Raw genomic sequence first — 13,642 nt, 5'->3', positions numbered from 1 at the left:
TTCAGTATTTCATTGAGAAATACTGCACCAAACATTATTGTTATTATTACTATTTCTTTTTTATTAACCCATCCACCACCTGCTAAACATCTTAGTTAGATGTCAAATTGAGAGACTAAGATCTCCTTGAGTTATTTTAGATTCATTCAGACTATTCTGCCTATGGCGTCTCAAGATGGACAAACAGTACTATTGCCGCTTTTTTCTAATTCTTAAAGCAAAGGTCTTTTAAGGGAGTATGCGAGCACCAGCCGAACTGAAGCATGCTGATGCCTTAGCCTAGCCTACCCATCGCATCTAGATTTGTATTGACCGCTGTAGCTAGCTGCTAGCCTTAGCTTAGCTTAGCCTAGCCGGAAACATGGCTGGATTTGGGGCAGAGGGAAAAATGGGCAGTTTTATCATGCTATTCTACACATTTTGTCATGAGGCTAAGAGAACATTTTGCAGATTCAAAGCTAATTTCCTGCAATTCTACACATTTTTCCATGTCTAGAATTGAGACTTACAGATGGCCCTCAACCCCCCCAAAAAAGTATATATATATATTTAGGTCGGAGCCCCGGGGCACGTGCACTTCGTGCCCATTCGTAAATCCAGCTCTTTCCGGAAATGCTAACGATCTTGACCAGATTAAGCTGTCAGGGGTTTCTCCTGCTGACCGCGTGGATTAGCACATGATGCACCAGGGACTTCTGCTGACAGCTGTTTACCATCCATAACTCTCTTTCCCAACAAACAGACTAAATGGGCTGCAAGGCTAGCTTAGTTTAAAGGACACAGTTAAATTAAAAGTACTGAGTAGTACTAAGATTTACAGTACGGACAGTAATGAGTAATACTAAGACTTACAATACAGTTAGTACTGAGTAGTACTAAGACTTACAGTACAGACAGTACTAATACTTACAGTACAGACAGTAATGAGTAGTACTAAGACTTACAGTACAGACAGTACTGGGTAGTACTAAGTATTACTGTAACATACATAACACTAGTAGTGACATCGTCTTACTGAACAACATTGTTGGGGTGATCAATAGATTTAAATTGAGACTTTCTGAATCCCAAATGGCATCTTATTTCCTACATAGTGCACTGCTTAGGAATAGAGTACCGTATGTGATGTAGCCTCAAGACATTACCAGTTTGCAAACGTTTTCTTTTTTTCAAGTGAGACCCCATGTCTGTAGGCCTACTTCACTTTGTTCCACAAAGCACTAAATGATGGCAACATGAGGTTCTTGGACAGAAGTGCATGGGGTTTGCATCAGTGCATTTTTTATTCAGTCACTCCAGGAGGTCTTTTTACCCTCAGTTGATGTCCTTTAAAGACATTTTATGTGCAATATGCTACCACGTTTCTGATGTGGAGTTGGAATGTCAATATTATGAGTTTTTCATTAATTCATAGGCCTACTATTAAATCATTCATATCATCCTTTAATGCAAATTGACTCCAGACAACTTCTGTCTGTACACAGTGTAGATCCCTGGTGTAGACAGTGTAATACTCCTGATAATAGCGTCTAGACTGCTGCACTATTACAGTCGTCACTTAGTTCAATGAGTTGAGATGTCACCAACACAGTAAATGTTTTTAACTTTCACTACCAAAGGAGTGCTTTTGCTATTTCAACTAAGGCTGCATACATACTTAAAGGGGAATGGTAACACGCTCCTTAAAATTACCCCTTTTCACAATTATTATTTATTTATTTTATTTATTTCACCTTTATTTAACCAGGTAGGCAAGTTGAGAACAAGTTCTCATTTACAATTGCGACCTGGCCAAGATAAAGCAAAGCAGTTCGACACATACAACAACACAGAGTTACACATGGAGTAAAACAAACATACAGTCAATAATACAGTAGAAAAATAAGTCTATATACAATGTGAGCAAATGAGGTGAGATAAGGGAGGTAAAGGCAAAAAAGGCCATGGTTGTCACGCTTATCTTCGTCTTCTGACGATATTGCGAAATCGTCGTCTGAAAAGGTAGACCAAAACGCAGCAGGCATGCGGTTGTTCATTTTGAACATTTAATTAAATCAAAACGAACACAAAAAACAAGAGACCGAACGATCTACTGACAGTCTGCAAGGCACAAGGCTAACACAGAACAATCTCCCACAAATAACAAACACACCCTAATATATGGGACTCTCAATCAAAGGCAAATAGACAACACCTGCCTTCAACTGAGAGTCCCAACCCCAATTAACCAAACATAGAAACAGACATACTAGACTAAACATAGAATACATGAAAACCAAACAGTGCCCAAAACCCCCGGAATACTTAAATCAAATGCCCCTTCAACAAACACACCAACCCGAACCACATAAAACGAATACCCTCTGCCACGTCCTGACCAAACTACAATACCAATTAATCTTATACTGGCCAGGACGTGACAATGGTGGTAAAGTAAATACAATATAGCAAGTAAAACACTGGAATGGAAGATTTGTAGTAGAAGAAAGTGCAAAGTAGAAATAGAAATAAGGGGGTGCATAGGAGCAAAATAAATAAATAAATACAGTAGAGAAAGAGATAGTTGTTTGGGCTAAATTATAGATGGGCTATGTACAGGTGCAGTGATCTGTGAGCTGCTCTGACAGCTGGTGCTTAAAGCTAGTGAGGGAGATAAGTGTTTCCAGTTTCAGAGATTTTTTGTAGTTCGTTCCAGTCATTGGCAGCAGAGAACTGGAAGGAGAGACGACCAAAGGAGGAATTGGCTTTGGGGGTGACCAGAGAGATATACCTGCTGGAGCGCGTGCTACAGGTGGGTGCTGCTATGGTGACCAGTGAGCGGAGATAAGGGGGGACTTTACCTAGCAGGGTCTTGTAGATGACCTGGAGCCAGTGGGTTTGGCGACGAGTATGAAGCGAGGGCCAGCCAACGAGAGCGTACAGGTCGCAGTTGTGGGTAGTATATGGGGCTTTGGTGACAAAACGGATGGCACTGTGATAGACTGCATCCAGTTTATTGAGTAGGGTATTGGAGGCTATTTTGTAAATTACATCGCCGAAGTCAAGGATCGGTAGGATGGTCAGTTTTACGAGGGTATGTTTGGCAGCATGAGTGAAGGATGCTTTGTTGCGAAATAGGAAGCCAATTCTAGATTTAACTTTGGATTGGAGATGTTTGATGTGAGTCTGGAAGGAGAGTTTACAGTCTAACCAGACACCTAGGTATTTGTAGTTGTCCACATATTCTAAGTCAGAACCGTCCAGAGTAGTGATGCTGGACGGGCGGGCAGGTGCAGGCAGCGATCGGTTGAAGAGCATGCATTTAGTTTTACTTGTATTTAAGAGCAGTTGGAGGCCACGGAAGGAGAGTTGTATGGCATTGAAGCTCGTCTGGAGGGTAGTTAACACAGTGTCCAAAGAAGGGCCAGAAGTATACAGACTGGTGTCGTTTGCGTAGAGGTGGATCAGAGACTCACCAGCAGCAAGAGCAACATCATTGATGTATACAGAGAAAAGAGTTGGCCCAAGAATTGAACCCTGTGGCACCCCCATAGAGTCTACCAGAGGCCCGGACAACAGGCTATCCGATTTGACACATTGAACTCTATCAGAGAAGTAGTTGGTGAACCAGGCGAGGCAATCATTTGAGAAACCAAGGCTATATTTATAGTAAAGTTAGGCATAAAGATGAATGAAATAAATACATTTGACTATAGAGTTTTATTATAATGTAACTATAAACAAAAATTAAATGGAGTGTTCAAATCCTTTTTAACTTTTGACATTTTGAAATCCCGCACATCCCATTCAAGTCATGGTATTGATATTAGCATTTTTTTTACATACTGTAAATCGACATGTTTGTTTTGAAATAGAAATTCAATGTACCAGCCATCACCATGCTGTTAATGGATTTATCTCAAGTTGTAAAAAGAGAACATTGCATTGATGACTACTATGCAGAAACAGTCAGAAACTATTGATCTCCTGGGTCTCTATTAGTCCAAATGTCAGAACTGGGACAAATTTAGGGCAAATCGAACCAAGGTCAGAGTGAAACGATGCAGATTGGCTAACTGTGTGTGTGTGTGTGTGTGTGTGTGTGTGTGTGTGTGTGTGTGTGTGTGTGTGTATGTGTGTGTGTGTGTGTGTGTGTGTGGGGGGGGCTTATCTGATATCCATAAGCCTGATATACACACACACACACACACACACACACACACACACACACACACACACACACACACACACACACTGAGTTAAAAACCAAAGGGAAATGAAAAGGTTTGCCCAGTGGGGAGTGGGGGTGTTTATTCGAACATGTACCAGCATGGTTTACCCAACACAGAGTCGTATGAATGTGGATCTAATCTGATCACAGATTCCCCAGGAGAGATATGTACATACATGTAAACAAATAACCAACAGATTGTAGGATGTGTTGCTGCATGATATACAGTAGTATCTATGGCAGACTGAAACAACCATGTAACTCCAGTTCTAGATCTTTCCTCTGGCTATAGTTATGTGTCCGCATGATGTTAATAGATGTCATTTAGAGTGAGGATGTAGCACTTAGGTTAGTTACAGTATTGTCTGTGCTAGTTATCCCAATTAACAAAATACTTTATTTCACCCAGTGATGCAAACACAAATAGGAAGTTGCATCATGTACATCATATCGCATATAGTGGCAAAGCTGGTTTGTTCTATAATTGCTTCCACAGACAAGCTAATAACCATGCATCTTATTAGGGGAAAGAGAGGCACTTTGAAATCTCTGCAATTCCCAAATGGCACCCTATTCCCTAAATAGTACACTACTTTTGACCAGAGTCCTATGAGCCCTGGTCAAAAAGTAGTGCACTATAAAGGGAATAGGGAGCCATTTGGGATGCTCATTCTCAGCCCATATACTATGATTGATGAAGAAGACGGATTCCGAAGCAAAAAACTTGGAATACGTTCCTCATTAAGTGATTTTGAACCACATAAAATCTAAAAGCAGCTGGCAGGCAAATCCACATTTACAACCTCTTCTGAAATGTCAGCTGTAATTTTTATTTTCTCTAATAATGTCTTCGCTGCAGTGAATCTGTCTCCATATATCAGTAGATGCTATTCTATCCAGATAATATTTAGGGCTTGTCCCCCTCTGCCTCTCACAGAAAGTGTATGTTTAGATCCCAAATGTCAACCTATTCCATGGGCTGTGGTCAAAACACTATAAAGGGAATATGGTGCTATTTCAGATGCAGACAGTGATAATTCCTTTATCATTTTAGTAATCCCAAAGTGCCATAAAGACCCCTACTCTGCTGCTGTCTCAATGGCTTTGGAAGGCACTGACTCTAATCTGGCATTTATCATCTCTAATCTCATCAGATTACAGACTGTATTGATGCATAAAGTGTATGACATAGAGGTATGCAGGAGACTATGTGCTGCTGCGTGACAGTACGTGTTATACATACTGCACCAGACTGGCAATGTGAAGTGGTCTGATTAATATTATACTCATTTTGAGGAGGTCGTAGGTTGTCTGATTTACAGAAATGGATCAATGTGAAATGTAATGTCTTGCGTCAGGTCAGAGAAGTGAGTCCAGATGTCATTCACTGTGTGCTGCAACCTATGTTCTTCATCCTGGGCTCGTATTTCTAAAGCGTCTCAGAGTAGGAGTGCTGATCTAGGATTAGCACCCCCCCGTCCATTCATTTTTTATATATATATAAAAAACAAAACTGATCCTAGATCACCACTCCTACTCTGAGACACTTGTGCCGAGTTTCCATCTGAGATTTTACCCCATTGTTCTACCCAAAAGGCTCAGACTTTTCTGCTTCCATCTATGCGGGCCAGCACCCCATGTCTCACTGGGCCACGGCTCCAACGGACCTGCTCTGATTTAGAGCCACTGATACTTTTCAGATTGTATTTACATAACAATGGCTAACTGTGAACTTTAACACTTACTTACAAAGCATTCTGTTTGCCACAAGTCTTTATTGTCACACTCCTGACAGAAACACCATAATACTAGAGCTCACATTATCATTAAACACTGGCGACAAGCTGGTGTGGGGTAAGTGTTAGGTGGAAGTGCAGCATTGATGAATATTGAACATGGCACTGTGGGTCTCGTATGGACCCTGGTCCTCCTTTGAATTACACAGATTCAAATGTTACTTACTGGTGGCCCCTGTGGGCGTAACAGGGATACTGCAAGTCCAGTTATTACATGGAAAGGCAGAGAAGACAGAGGCTTTTCCAGTACTTGGCCTAGTTTTTATTGTCAGAGTGCAGTTGCGTAATGTGGGCTTGATTCTTTGCTCCTCTGCCCCCGAACTGCTGAATTGGTTCTAAACCCTATCATTTCCGCTCCCTTTAAGTCTACAGTACTAGACTTGAGTCAGGTTTTGACAAATGAGTCATTGCCGAGCAACAATTTCGCTGTAAAGTTCAAAGCTGAATCATTGACTTAATTGCCTGTAAGGAAATAGGGTACATCCGCTATAACTAGGTGTCACCGTCTATGAGCCACCTGATACTTTAAATAGGGTACAGAAGCTGTAACTAGGTGTCACCGTCTATGAGCCACCTGATACTTTAAATAGGGTACAGAAGCTGTAACTAGGTGTCACCGTCTATGAGCCACCTGATACTTTAAATAGGGTACAGAAGCTGTAACTAGGTGTCACCGTCTATGAGCCACCTGATACTTTAAATAGGGTACAGAAGCTGTAACTAGGTGTCACCGTCTATGAGCCACCTGATACTTTAAATAGGGTACAGAAGCTGTAACTAGGTGTCACCGTCTATGAGCCACCTGATACTTTAAATAGGGTACAGAAGCTGTAACTAGGTGTCACCGTCTATGAGCCACCTGATACTTTAAATAGGGTACAGAAGCTGTAACTTGGTGTCACCGTCTATGAGCCACCTGATACTGGTATACTTTAAATAGGGTACAGAAGCTGTAACTAGGTGTCACCGTCTATGAGCCACCTGATACTTTAAATAGGGTACAGAAGCTGTAACTTGGTGTCACCGTCTATGAGCCACCTGATACTGGTATACTTTAGTTTGTTTAATGCAAAATGAACACAGATGTTACCTCGCTCCATAACCAAGGTGCATGAATTGAGGAGCTAACTGAAGAGAAGAGGAAATATAGCAACTTGGAGGACATTGGAAGTGGATAGAAATGCTTGTTCATTGTTAAAACCAACACCTTTTGTCCCATAGCCTTCATCCGTGTTTCTATATGCTGTATATTAATATGCTGTAGTTTGTTCAAATCATTTTATCTGTGGTTTCTTTCTTTTTGTTTCCCAGGCCCTGCTATCCCAGTCGGAGTGGACGTACAGGTGGAAAGCTTGGATAGCATCTCAGAAGTAGACATGGTAGGTTGAAGCTATCCCAATTTTTCTACTCTGAAGTTATGACGCAACAACTTCAACTCCGCATTGTGGAAATTATGTGAGAGTAAAATCACCACATCATTAACATTTAAGTCATTATTTCCTGTATCCAAGTTGACATGGTTTGTTGGAGTATTTTTGTGCTAGCTAAATCCCTTGAGATCTAACAGACTGTAACATATTGATAGTTGTTATTGACCATGCAGATGGGCATCATAATGATGGGTACTCCCAACTGTTGCTCTTATTATATAATGAGAGTGGGCTGAAAGAGGGGGTGAGAGGAAGAGGAGGAGGAGGAGGGGTAGTAGGAGGGGGTGGAAGTGGGGAGGAGGATGCAGAGGAGGAGGAGAAGGCGTAAGTGGAGGAGGAGGCGTAAGGGGAGGAGGACTAGGAGGAGGGTTGTAGGAGTAGATGGAAATGGAGAGGAGGAGGCAGAGGAGGAGGCATAAGTGGAGGAGGAGGGGTAGTAGGAGGGGGTGGAGGGGGGAGGAAGAGGGGGAGGAGGAGGCGTAAGTGGAGGAGGAGAAGGAGGAGGTTTCAGTCTCTTTGTAGTAGAGCTCAACCCCAGAGGTGTGAGCGGTTACAGGGAAATCAAAGAGACTGATCTGAATTTATCTGCTCTGTCCGTTGACTTTCAGCCTACACTTAATTTCATCCCCAACAGGATTTGAACCCAAAGTTCTGTAAGCTCTGACAGCTAGGTTTAAGACTTGCATTTTTATAATATAGTACTTTTTGCAAAGTCATAGCTTTATTTTCTGGGTATCCTAGAGTTACTATCCTAGAGTATGATGATTCACTGGGCATAGTTTTGCACAATTGCTGGATGTGTTAGTTTTTCATCATAAAGGTTTTACATTTAAACCATTCCATTGGTCCACTCACCTTGGGAAGCAGGAAATGCAAATCTAGCACACCTACTGTTTCCATTTTCCGGTCATCCACACGTTAGTTAGACATTAAACCCTTCCCTTCCTCTCCTCTCCTCCAATAGGACTTCACCATGACCCTGTACCTGAGACACTATTGGAAGGACGAGCGTCTGTCCTTCACCAGCTCCACCAATAAGAGCATGACATTTGACGGGCGTCTTGTCAAGAAGATTTGGGTGCCCGATGTGTTCTTCGTCCACTCCAAGAGATCCTTCATCCATGACACCACCACAGTCAACATCATGCTCAGGGTCTTTCCCGACGGACACGTTCTGTACAGCCTGAGGTGGAGCTGGGATGCTTTGGGGACTAGGGTTGCAAAATTCCAGTCACTTTTCCAAAATTCCCATGTTTTCCAGAAATCCTGGTTGGAAGATTCCCCGAATCAGAGGTAGCAGGAAATCCAGAATCCTCCAGCCAGGATTTCTGGAAAACCTAGGCATTTTTGCAACCTTACTGGGGACATTGTGCAGGTCATTCTTTGTCATGCAGGGTTGGGATCAATTCAGTTTTCAATTAACTTTCTAAATTGACTGGTGCTAGTGCTGGGCTGAAACAAAAGCCTACACACGCTGCTCCAAAGTGATTGACTCCTCATATTGTCAATACTTGGAATGATGTACTTAGCTGTTGACTTAAGAATTTTAAATGTATTCAGTTTGGAATATTAATAGTATCCTAACTTTTTATACTAAACATAACATGCTTCTGTGCAGGATGTAGGTATGTTGACAACTAGACAAGAAGATTCATTTGCATTTTGCTCCTGTTGTTTGTTAAAATTAGAAATGTGCTTCTGGCTGGTGATGTTTTTTTATTTATTTTTTTATCTGTTTTTGAAAACTAGGCCAAAATGTGAAGGTACTACTAAGTTGTTGTTTAATGCCAGATAGTTTGGTCTTTTATGATGCTCAAAGTCATTCACCAGACAATGGATGCACAAATTGTGTTTTAATGGCTTGAGAACATGCTCATTGTTATTCATGTCAGTGGCCCTGTTTTTTCACATCGTCTACTACATACAGTTATAGTCAGTGTTGAAGTTTTGAATTGGTGTGTGTGGAACAGTAAGGACAACATAAAGGACCAACTTTATTTGGTGTTGTGAACAGGTGATTCAGTGTAGCGAGTCCGCACTCCAAAAAAATGAGATTTTCCAAGTTATTTGATGCTATTTATTTATTTCAGAATGCAAGAAGAGCCTATAATATCTACAAGAACATGATGTTATGTGTTGTAAGGCTCATGGAGGAATCTTAAAGTTGTTGATGTCACATCATGGATCTGTGTTGTCCTTACTGTACAGGGTGACAGTGACAGCAGCCTGTAACATGGACTTCAGCCGCTTCCCTTTGGACACCCAGTCCTGCTCCCTGGAGCTAGAGAGCTGTGAGTAGGCTAACTTTTAGAATTTTATAAAAAATATTAATTGTCCTTTAGAAAATATGTCAGGGCATACTATTTCGTATTTTTTGTCTATAGTATACACAAACAGAACAGTATTATTGAGAATATCTAAATGTTTTTAAGCTTTATGTAGGCAGTGAATAATTAGACGGGTAGACAGGCAAAGAGTAGAGACCCACAGATGTCAATTTCATTGAAAACAACATTGATTCAACCAGTGTGGAAAGTCAGAAAGACAGGGATTGAACTCAGGACCATTGGTTTATACAGTACATGTGCATTTCCTGCTGGGGTTGTTACCACTGGTCCACACAGGCACCACATTTATCTCTAATGCTGGTTTTGCCCCCCAGATGCATATACGGATGAGGACCTGATGCTGTACTGGAAGAGTGGGGATGAGTCCTTGAGTACGGATGACCGTATCTCCTTGTCTCAGTTCCTCATCCAGAAGTTCCACACCACATCTCGGCTGGCCTTCTACAGCAGTACTGGTAATAATCACCATAGCCATGTGAGAATCACATATTCCCAGAAAAATTCTGCTAACTTTGCCAAAATTCTTTGGTTTTCCAGAAATCCTTGGTTGGAATAAGCACAAAATCTGGAATCCTCCAACCAAAATTTCTGAAAAATGCCTGGGAATTTTTGGAAAGTTACCAGAATTTTTCAACCCTACCAGTGATATTATTATTGATCCATACCTACCCATTGTGTTCCTCCTCATGTACAGGCTGGTACAACCGTCTGTACATCAACTTCACCCTGCGTAGACACATCTTCTTCTTCCTGCTTCAGACCTACTTCCCGGCTACCCTCATGGTTATGCTGTCCTGGGTGTCCTTCTGGATCGACCGCAGGGCTGTCCCAGCTCGTGTCTCCCTAGGTAAGATGCTAGTGCTACTATGGAAGATCAATATTCAGAAGTGTTACAGTTAATGCTGTTTCTAATGCTGCTTAATGCCCTCATTGCCAGATGTCTGGCTTTCTGTAGTTTTTCACAGTTATTACAGTGTATTTCAGAGGTTGGAATAATACAGCCATCTCTGTCAGACCTTTTTAACGTGCTGGTGTATGATGAAAGTAAACATATTTAAAGATAGTTTGATTCTTCGACAGGGTCTGACTGTCTTCTTGGAAAAGAATACAGAAGAGAGCAATCTTGAACTCTTGTTATTTCCTTCTCCTGTTCCCTGCAGGTATCACTACAGTGCTCACCATGTCCACCATCATCACTGGCGTCAACGCCTCCATGCCCAGAGTGTCCTACATCAAAGCAGTGGACATCTACCTGTGGGTCAGCTTCGTGTTTGTCTTCCTGTCTGTCCTGGAGTACGCTGCTGTCAACTACCTGTCCACCGCACAGGACCGCAGGGAACGCAAGATGAGAGACGAGATGAGGGAAAGGGCCAGGTCACAGGTAATGAAATGCTACCACAACACTGTGTGTCTAAAACCTTTTTCGAAGACAAAATCGCAATATCTCTTGAGAATACAGTTTGCTCTTTATTTCATGCAGTTTGGTTGGATTAACAGACACTTCTGACGCGTTATACTTTCTTGTCTCTTCTACGACCAAATCTAACGTATGCCAACACATTCATTTTGGTCAAATCTCTCATTGACATGAATTCAAAAGTTCAAATTACAGGCTTGCATCTCAAGTTAGTTTAGTTACATTTTCCCTGGCACAACCTCTGTCTTTCCCTTACCTTCTCTCCTGACCTGCAGTCGCTACCCTGCACCTGTGGCATGTCCCAGACCAGGACCATGCTATTAGACGGGACCTACAGCGAGGCGGACACTAACAGCCTGGCCGGCTACACCTCAGGAACTATGGGGCCCGAGGAGGACATGGATATGCCCCGCGACATGATGACTGAGAAGCAGCCTCCTGGAGAACACACAGTGGTCCACCTGTCTGCCAGCAGCGAGTCAACGACAACCAAGAAGAAAGGCATCAGGGCCCTCAATATTATCCAGAATACACATACCATCGACAAGTACTCCAGGATGTTATTCCCTGGCTCCTATATCCTATTCAACATAATCTACTGGTGTTCATACTGTTTAGGAGCGTAGGGTCTAATGTTTAGGAGCGTAGGGTCTAATGTTTAGGAGCGTAGGGTCTACTGTTTAGGAGCGTAGGGTCTAATGTTTAGGAGCGTAGGGTCTAATGTTTAGGAGCGTAGGGTCTAATGTTTAGGAGCGTAGGGTCTAATGTTTAGGAGCGTAAGGTCTAATGTTTAGGAGCGTAGGGTCTAATGTTTAGGAGCGTAGGGTCTAATGTTTAGGAGCGTAGGGTCTACTGTTTAGGAGCGTAGGGTCTAATGTTTAGGAGCGTAGGGTCTAATGTTTAGGAGCGTAGGGTCTAATGTTTAGGAGCGTAGGGTCTAATGTTTAGGAGCGTAGGGTCTAATGTTTAGGAGCGTAGGGTCTACTGTTTAGGAGCGTAGGGTCTACTGTTTAGGAGCGTAGGGTCTACTGTTTAGGAGCGTAGGGTGTAATGTTTAGGAGCGTAGGGTCTAATGTTTAGGAGCGTAGGGTCTAATGTTTAGGAGCGTAGGGTCTAATGTTTAGGAGCGTAGGGTCTAATGTTTAGGAGCGTAGGGTCTACTGTTTAGGAGCGTAGGGTCTAATGTTTAGGAGCGTAGGGTCTAATGTTTAGGAGCGTAGGGTCTAATGTTTAGGAGCGTAGGGTCTAATGTTTAGGAGCGTAGGGTCTAATGTTTAGGAGCGTAGGGTCTAATGTTTAGGAGCGTAGGGTCTACTGTTTAGGAGCGTAGGGTCTAATGTTTAGGAGCGTAGGGTCTAATGTTTAGGAGCGTAAGGTCTAATGTTTAGGAGCGTAGGGTCTAATGTTTAGGAGCGTAGGGTCTAATGTTTAGGAGCGTAGGGTCTAATGTTTAGGAGCGTAGGGTCTAATGTTTAGGAGCGTAGGGTCTAATGTTTAGGAGCGTAGGGTCTAATGTTTAGGAGCGTAAGGTCTAATGTTTAGGAGCGTAGGGTCTACTGTTTAGGAGCGTAGGGTCTAATGTTTAGGAGCGTAGGGTCTACTGTTTAGGAGCGTAGGGTCTAATGTTTAGGAGCGTAGGGTCTACTGTTTAGGAGCGTAGGGTCTAATGTTTAGGAGCGTAGGGTCTAATGTTTAGGAGCGTAGGGTCTAATGTTTAGGAGCGTAGGGTCTACTGTTTAGGAGCGTAGGGTCTAATGTTTAGGAGCGTAGGGTCTAATGTTTAGGAGCGTAGGGTCTAATGTTTAGGAGCGTAGGATCTACTGTTTAGGAGCGTAGGGTCTAATGTTTAGGAGCGTAGGGTCTAATGTTTAGGAGCGTAGGGTCTAATGTTTATGAGCGTAGGGTCTAATGTTTAGGAGCGTAGGGTCTACTGTTTAGGAGCGTAGGGTCTAATGTTTAGGAGCGTAGGGTCTAATGTTTAGGAGCGTAGGGTCTACTGTTTAGGAGCGTAGGGTCTAATGTTTAGGAGCGTAGGGTCTAATGTTTAGGAGCGTAGGGTCTAATGTTTAGGAGCGTAGGGTCTAATGTTTAGGAGCGTAGGGTCTAATGTTTAGGAGCGTAGGGTCTAATGTTTAGGTGCGTAAGGTCTAATGTTTAGGAGTGTAGGGTCTACTGTTTAGGTGCAGTATTGGCCCTGGTCAATAGTAGTGCACTATCTAGGAAATAGGGTGCCATTTGGGATGCATCCTATGTTCATCATATGAATGTGTTTAACACACTCATCAAGGACAAGAGAGACTGCAGTTGGTGTTTACATGGACATTTGGTACTAATGGCTAATATTTTGGATGGACTTTTGACTGGGGCACTGGCCTATATGAGACTGATCTATACTGAAAAAATATATGAATGCAACATGCAACAATTTCAACAATTTTCAA

The 13,642-nt window shown here is 42.4% G+C and overlaps 1 protein-coding gene across 1 annotated transcript in view; it reads left to right on the top strand.

Moving 5' to 3' along the window:
• LOC106611267 (gamma-aminobutyric acid receptor subunit rho-2) overlaps window positions 1-13,642 on the top strand; it is a 23,789-nt gene extending 10,147 nt beyond the window's left edge. The window contains exons 3-9 of the mRNA XM_014211295.2: window positions 7,318-7,385; window positions 8,401-8,624; window positions 9,645-9,727; window positions 10,099-10,239; window positions 10,479-10,631; window positions 10,945-11,165; window positions 11,477-13,642. Coding sequence (XP_014066770.1) covers window positions 7,318-7,385; window positions 8,401-8,624; window positions 9,645-9,727; window positions 10,099-10,239; window positions 10,479-10,631; window positions 10,945-11,165; window positions 11,477-11,827 — 1,241 coding nt within the window. The 3' untranslated portion in view covers window positions 11,828-13,642. The remainder of the gene's footprint in view (window positions 1-7,317; window positions 7,386-8,400; window positions 8,625-9,644; window positions 9,728-10,098; window positions 10,240-10,478; window positions 10,632-10,944; window positions 11,166-11,476) is intronic.

Source organism: Salmo salar, chromosome ssa09 (assembly GCF_905237065.1).
Source record: "Salmo salar chromosome ssa09, Ssal_v3.1, whole genome shotgun sequence".
In the NCBI taxonomy this organism is placed as follows: Eukaryota; Metazoa; Chordata; class Actinopteri; order Salmoniformes; family Salmonidae; genus Salmo; species Salmo salar.
Note: the sequence above shows the minus strand (reverse complement) of the source record. Positions and strands in the feature narration are given on the sequence as shown.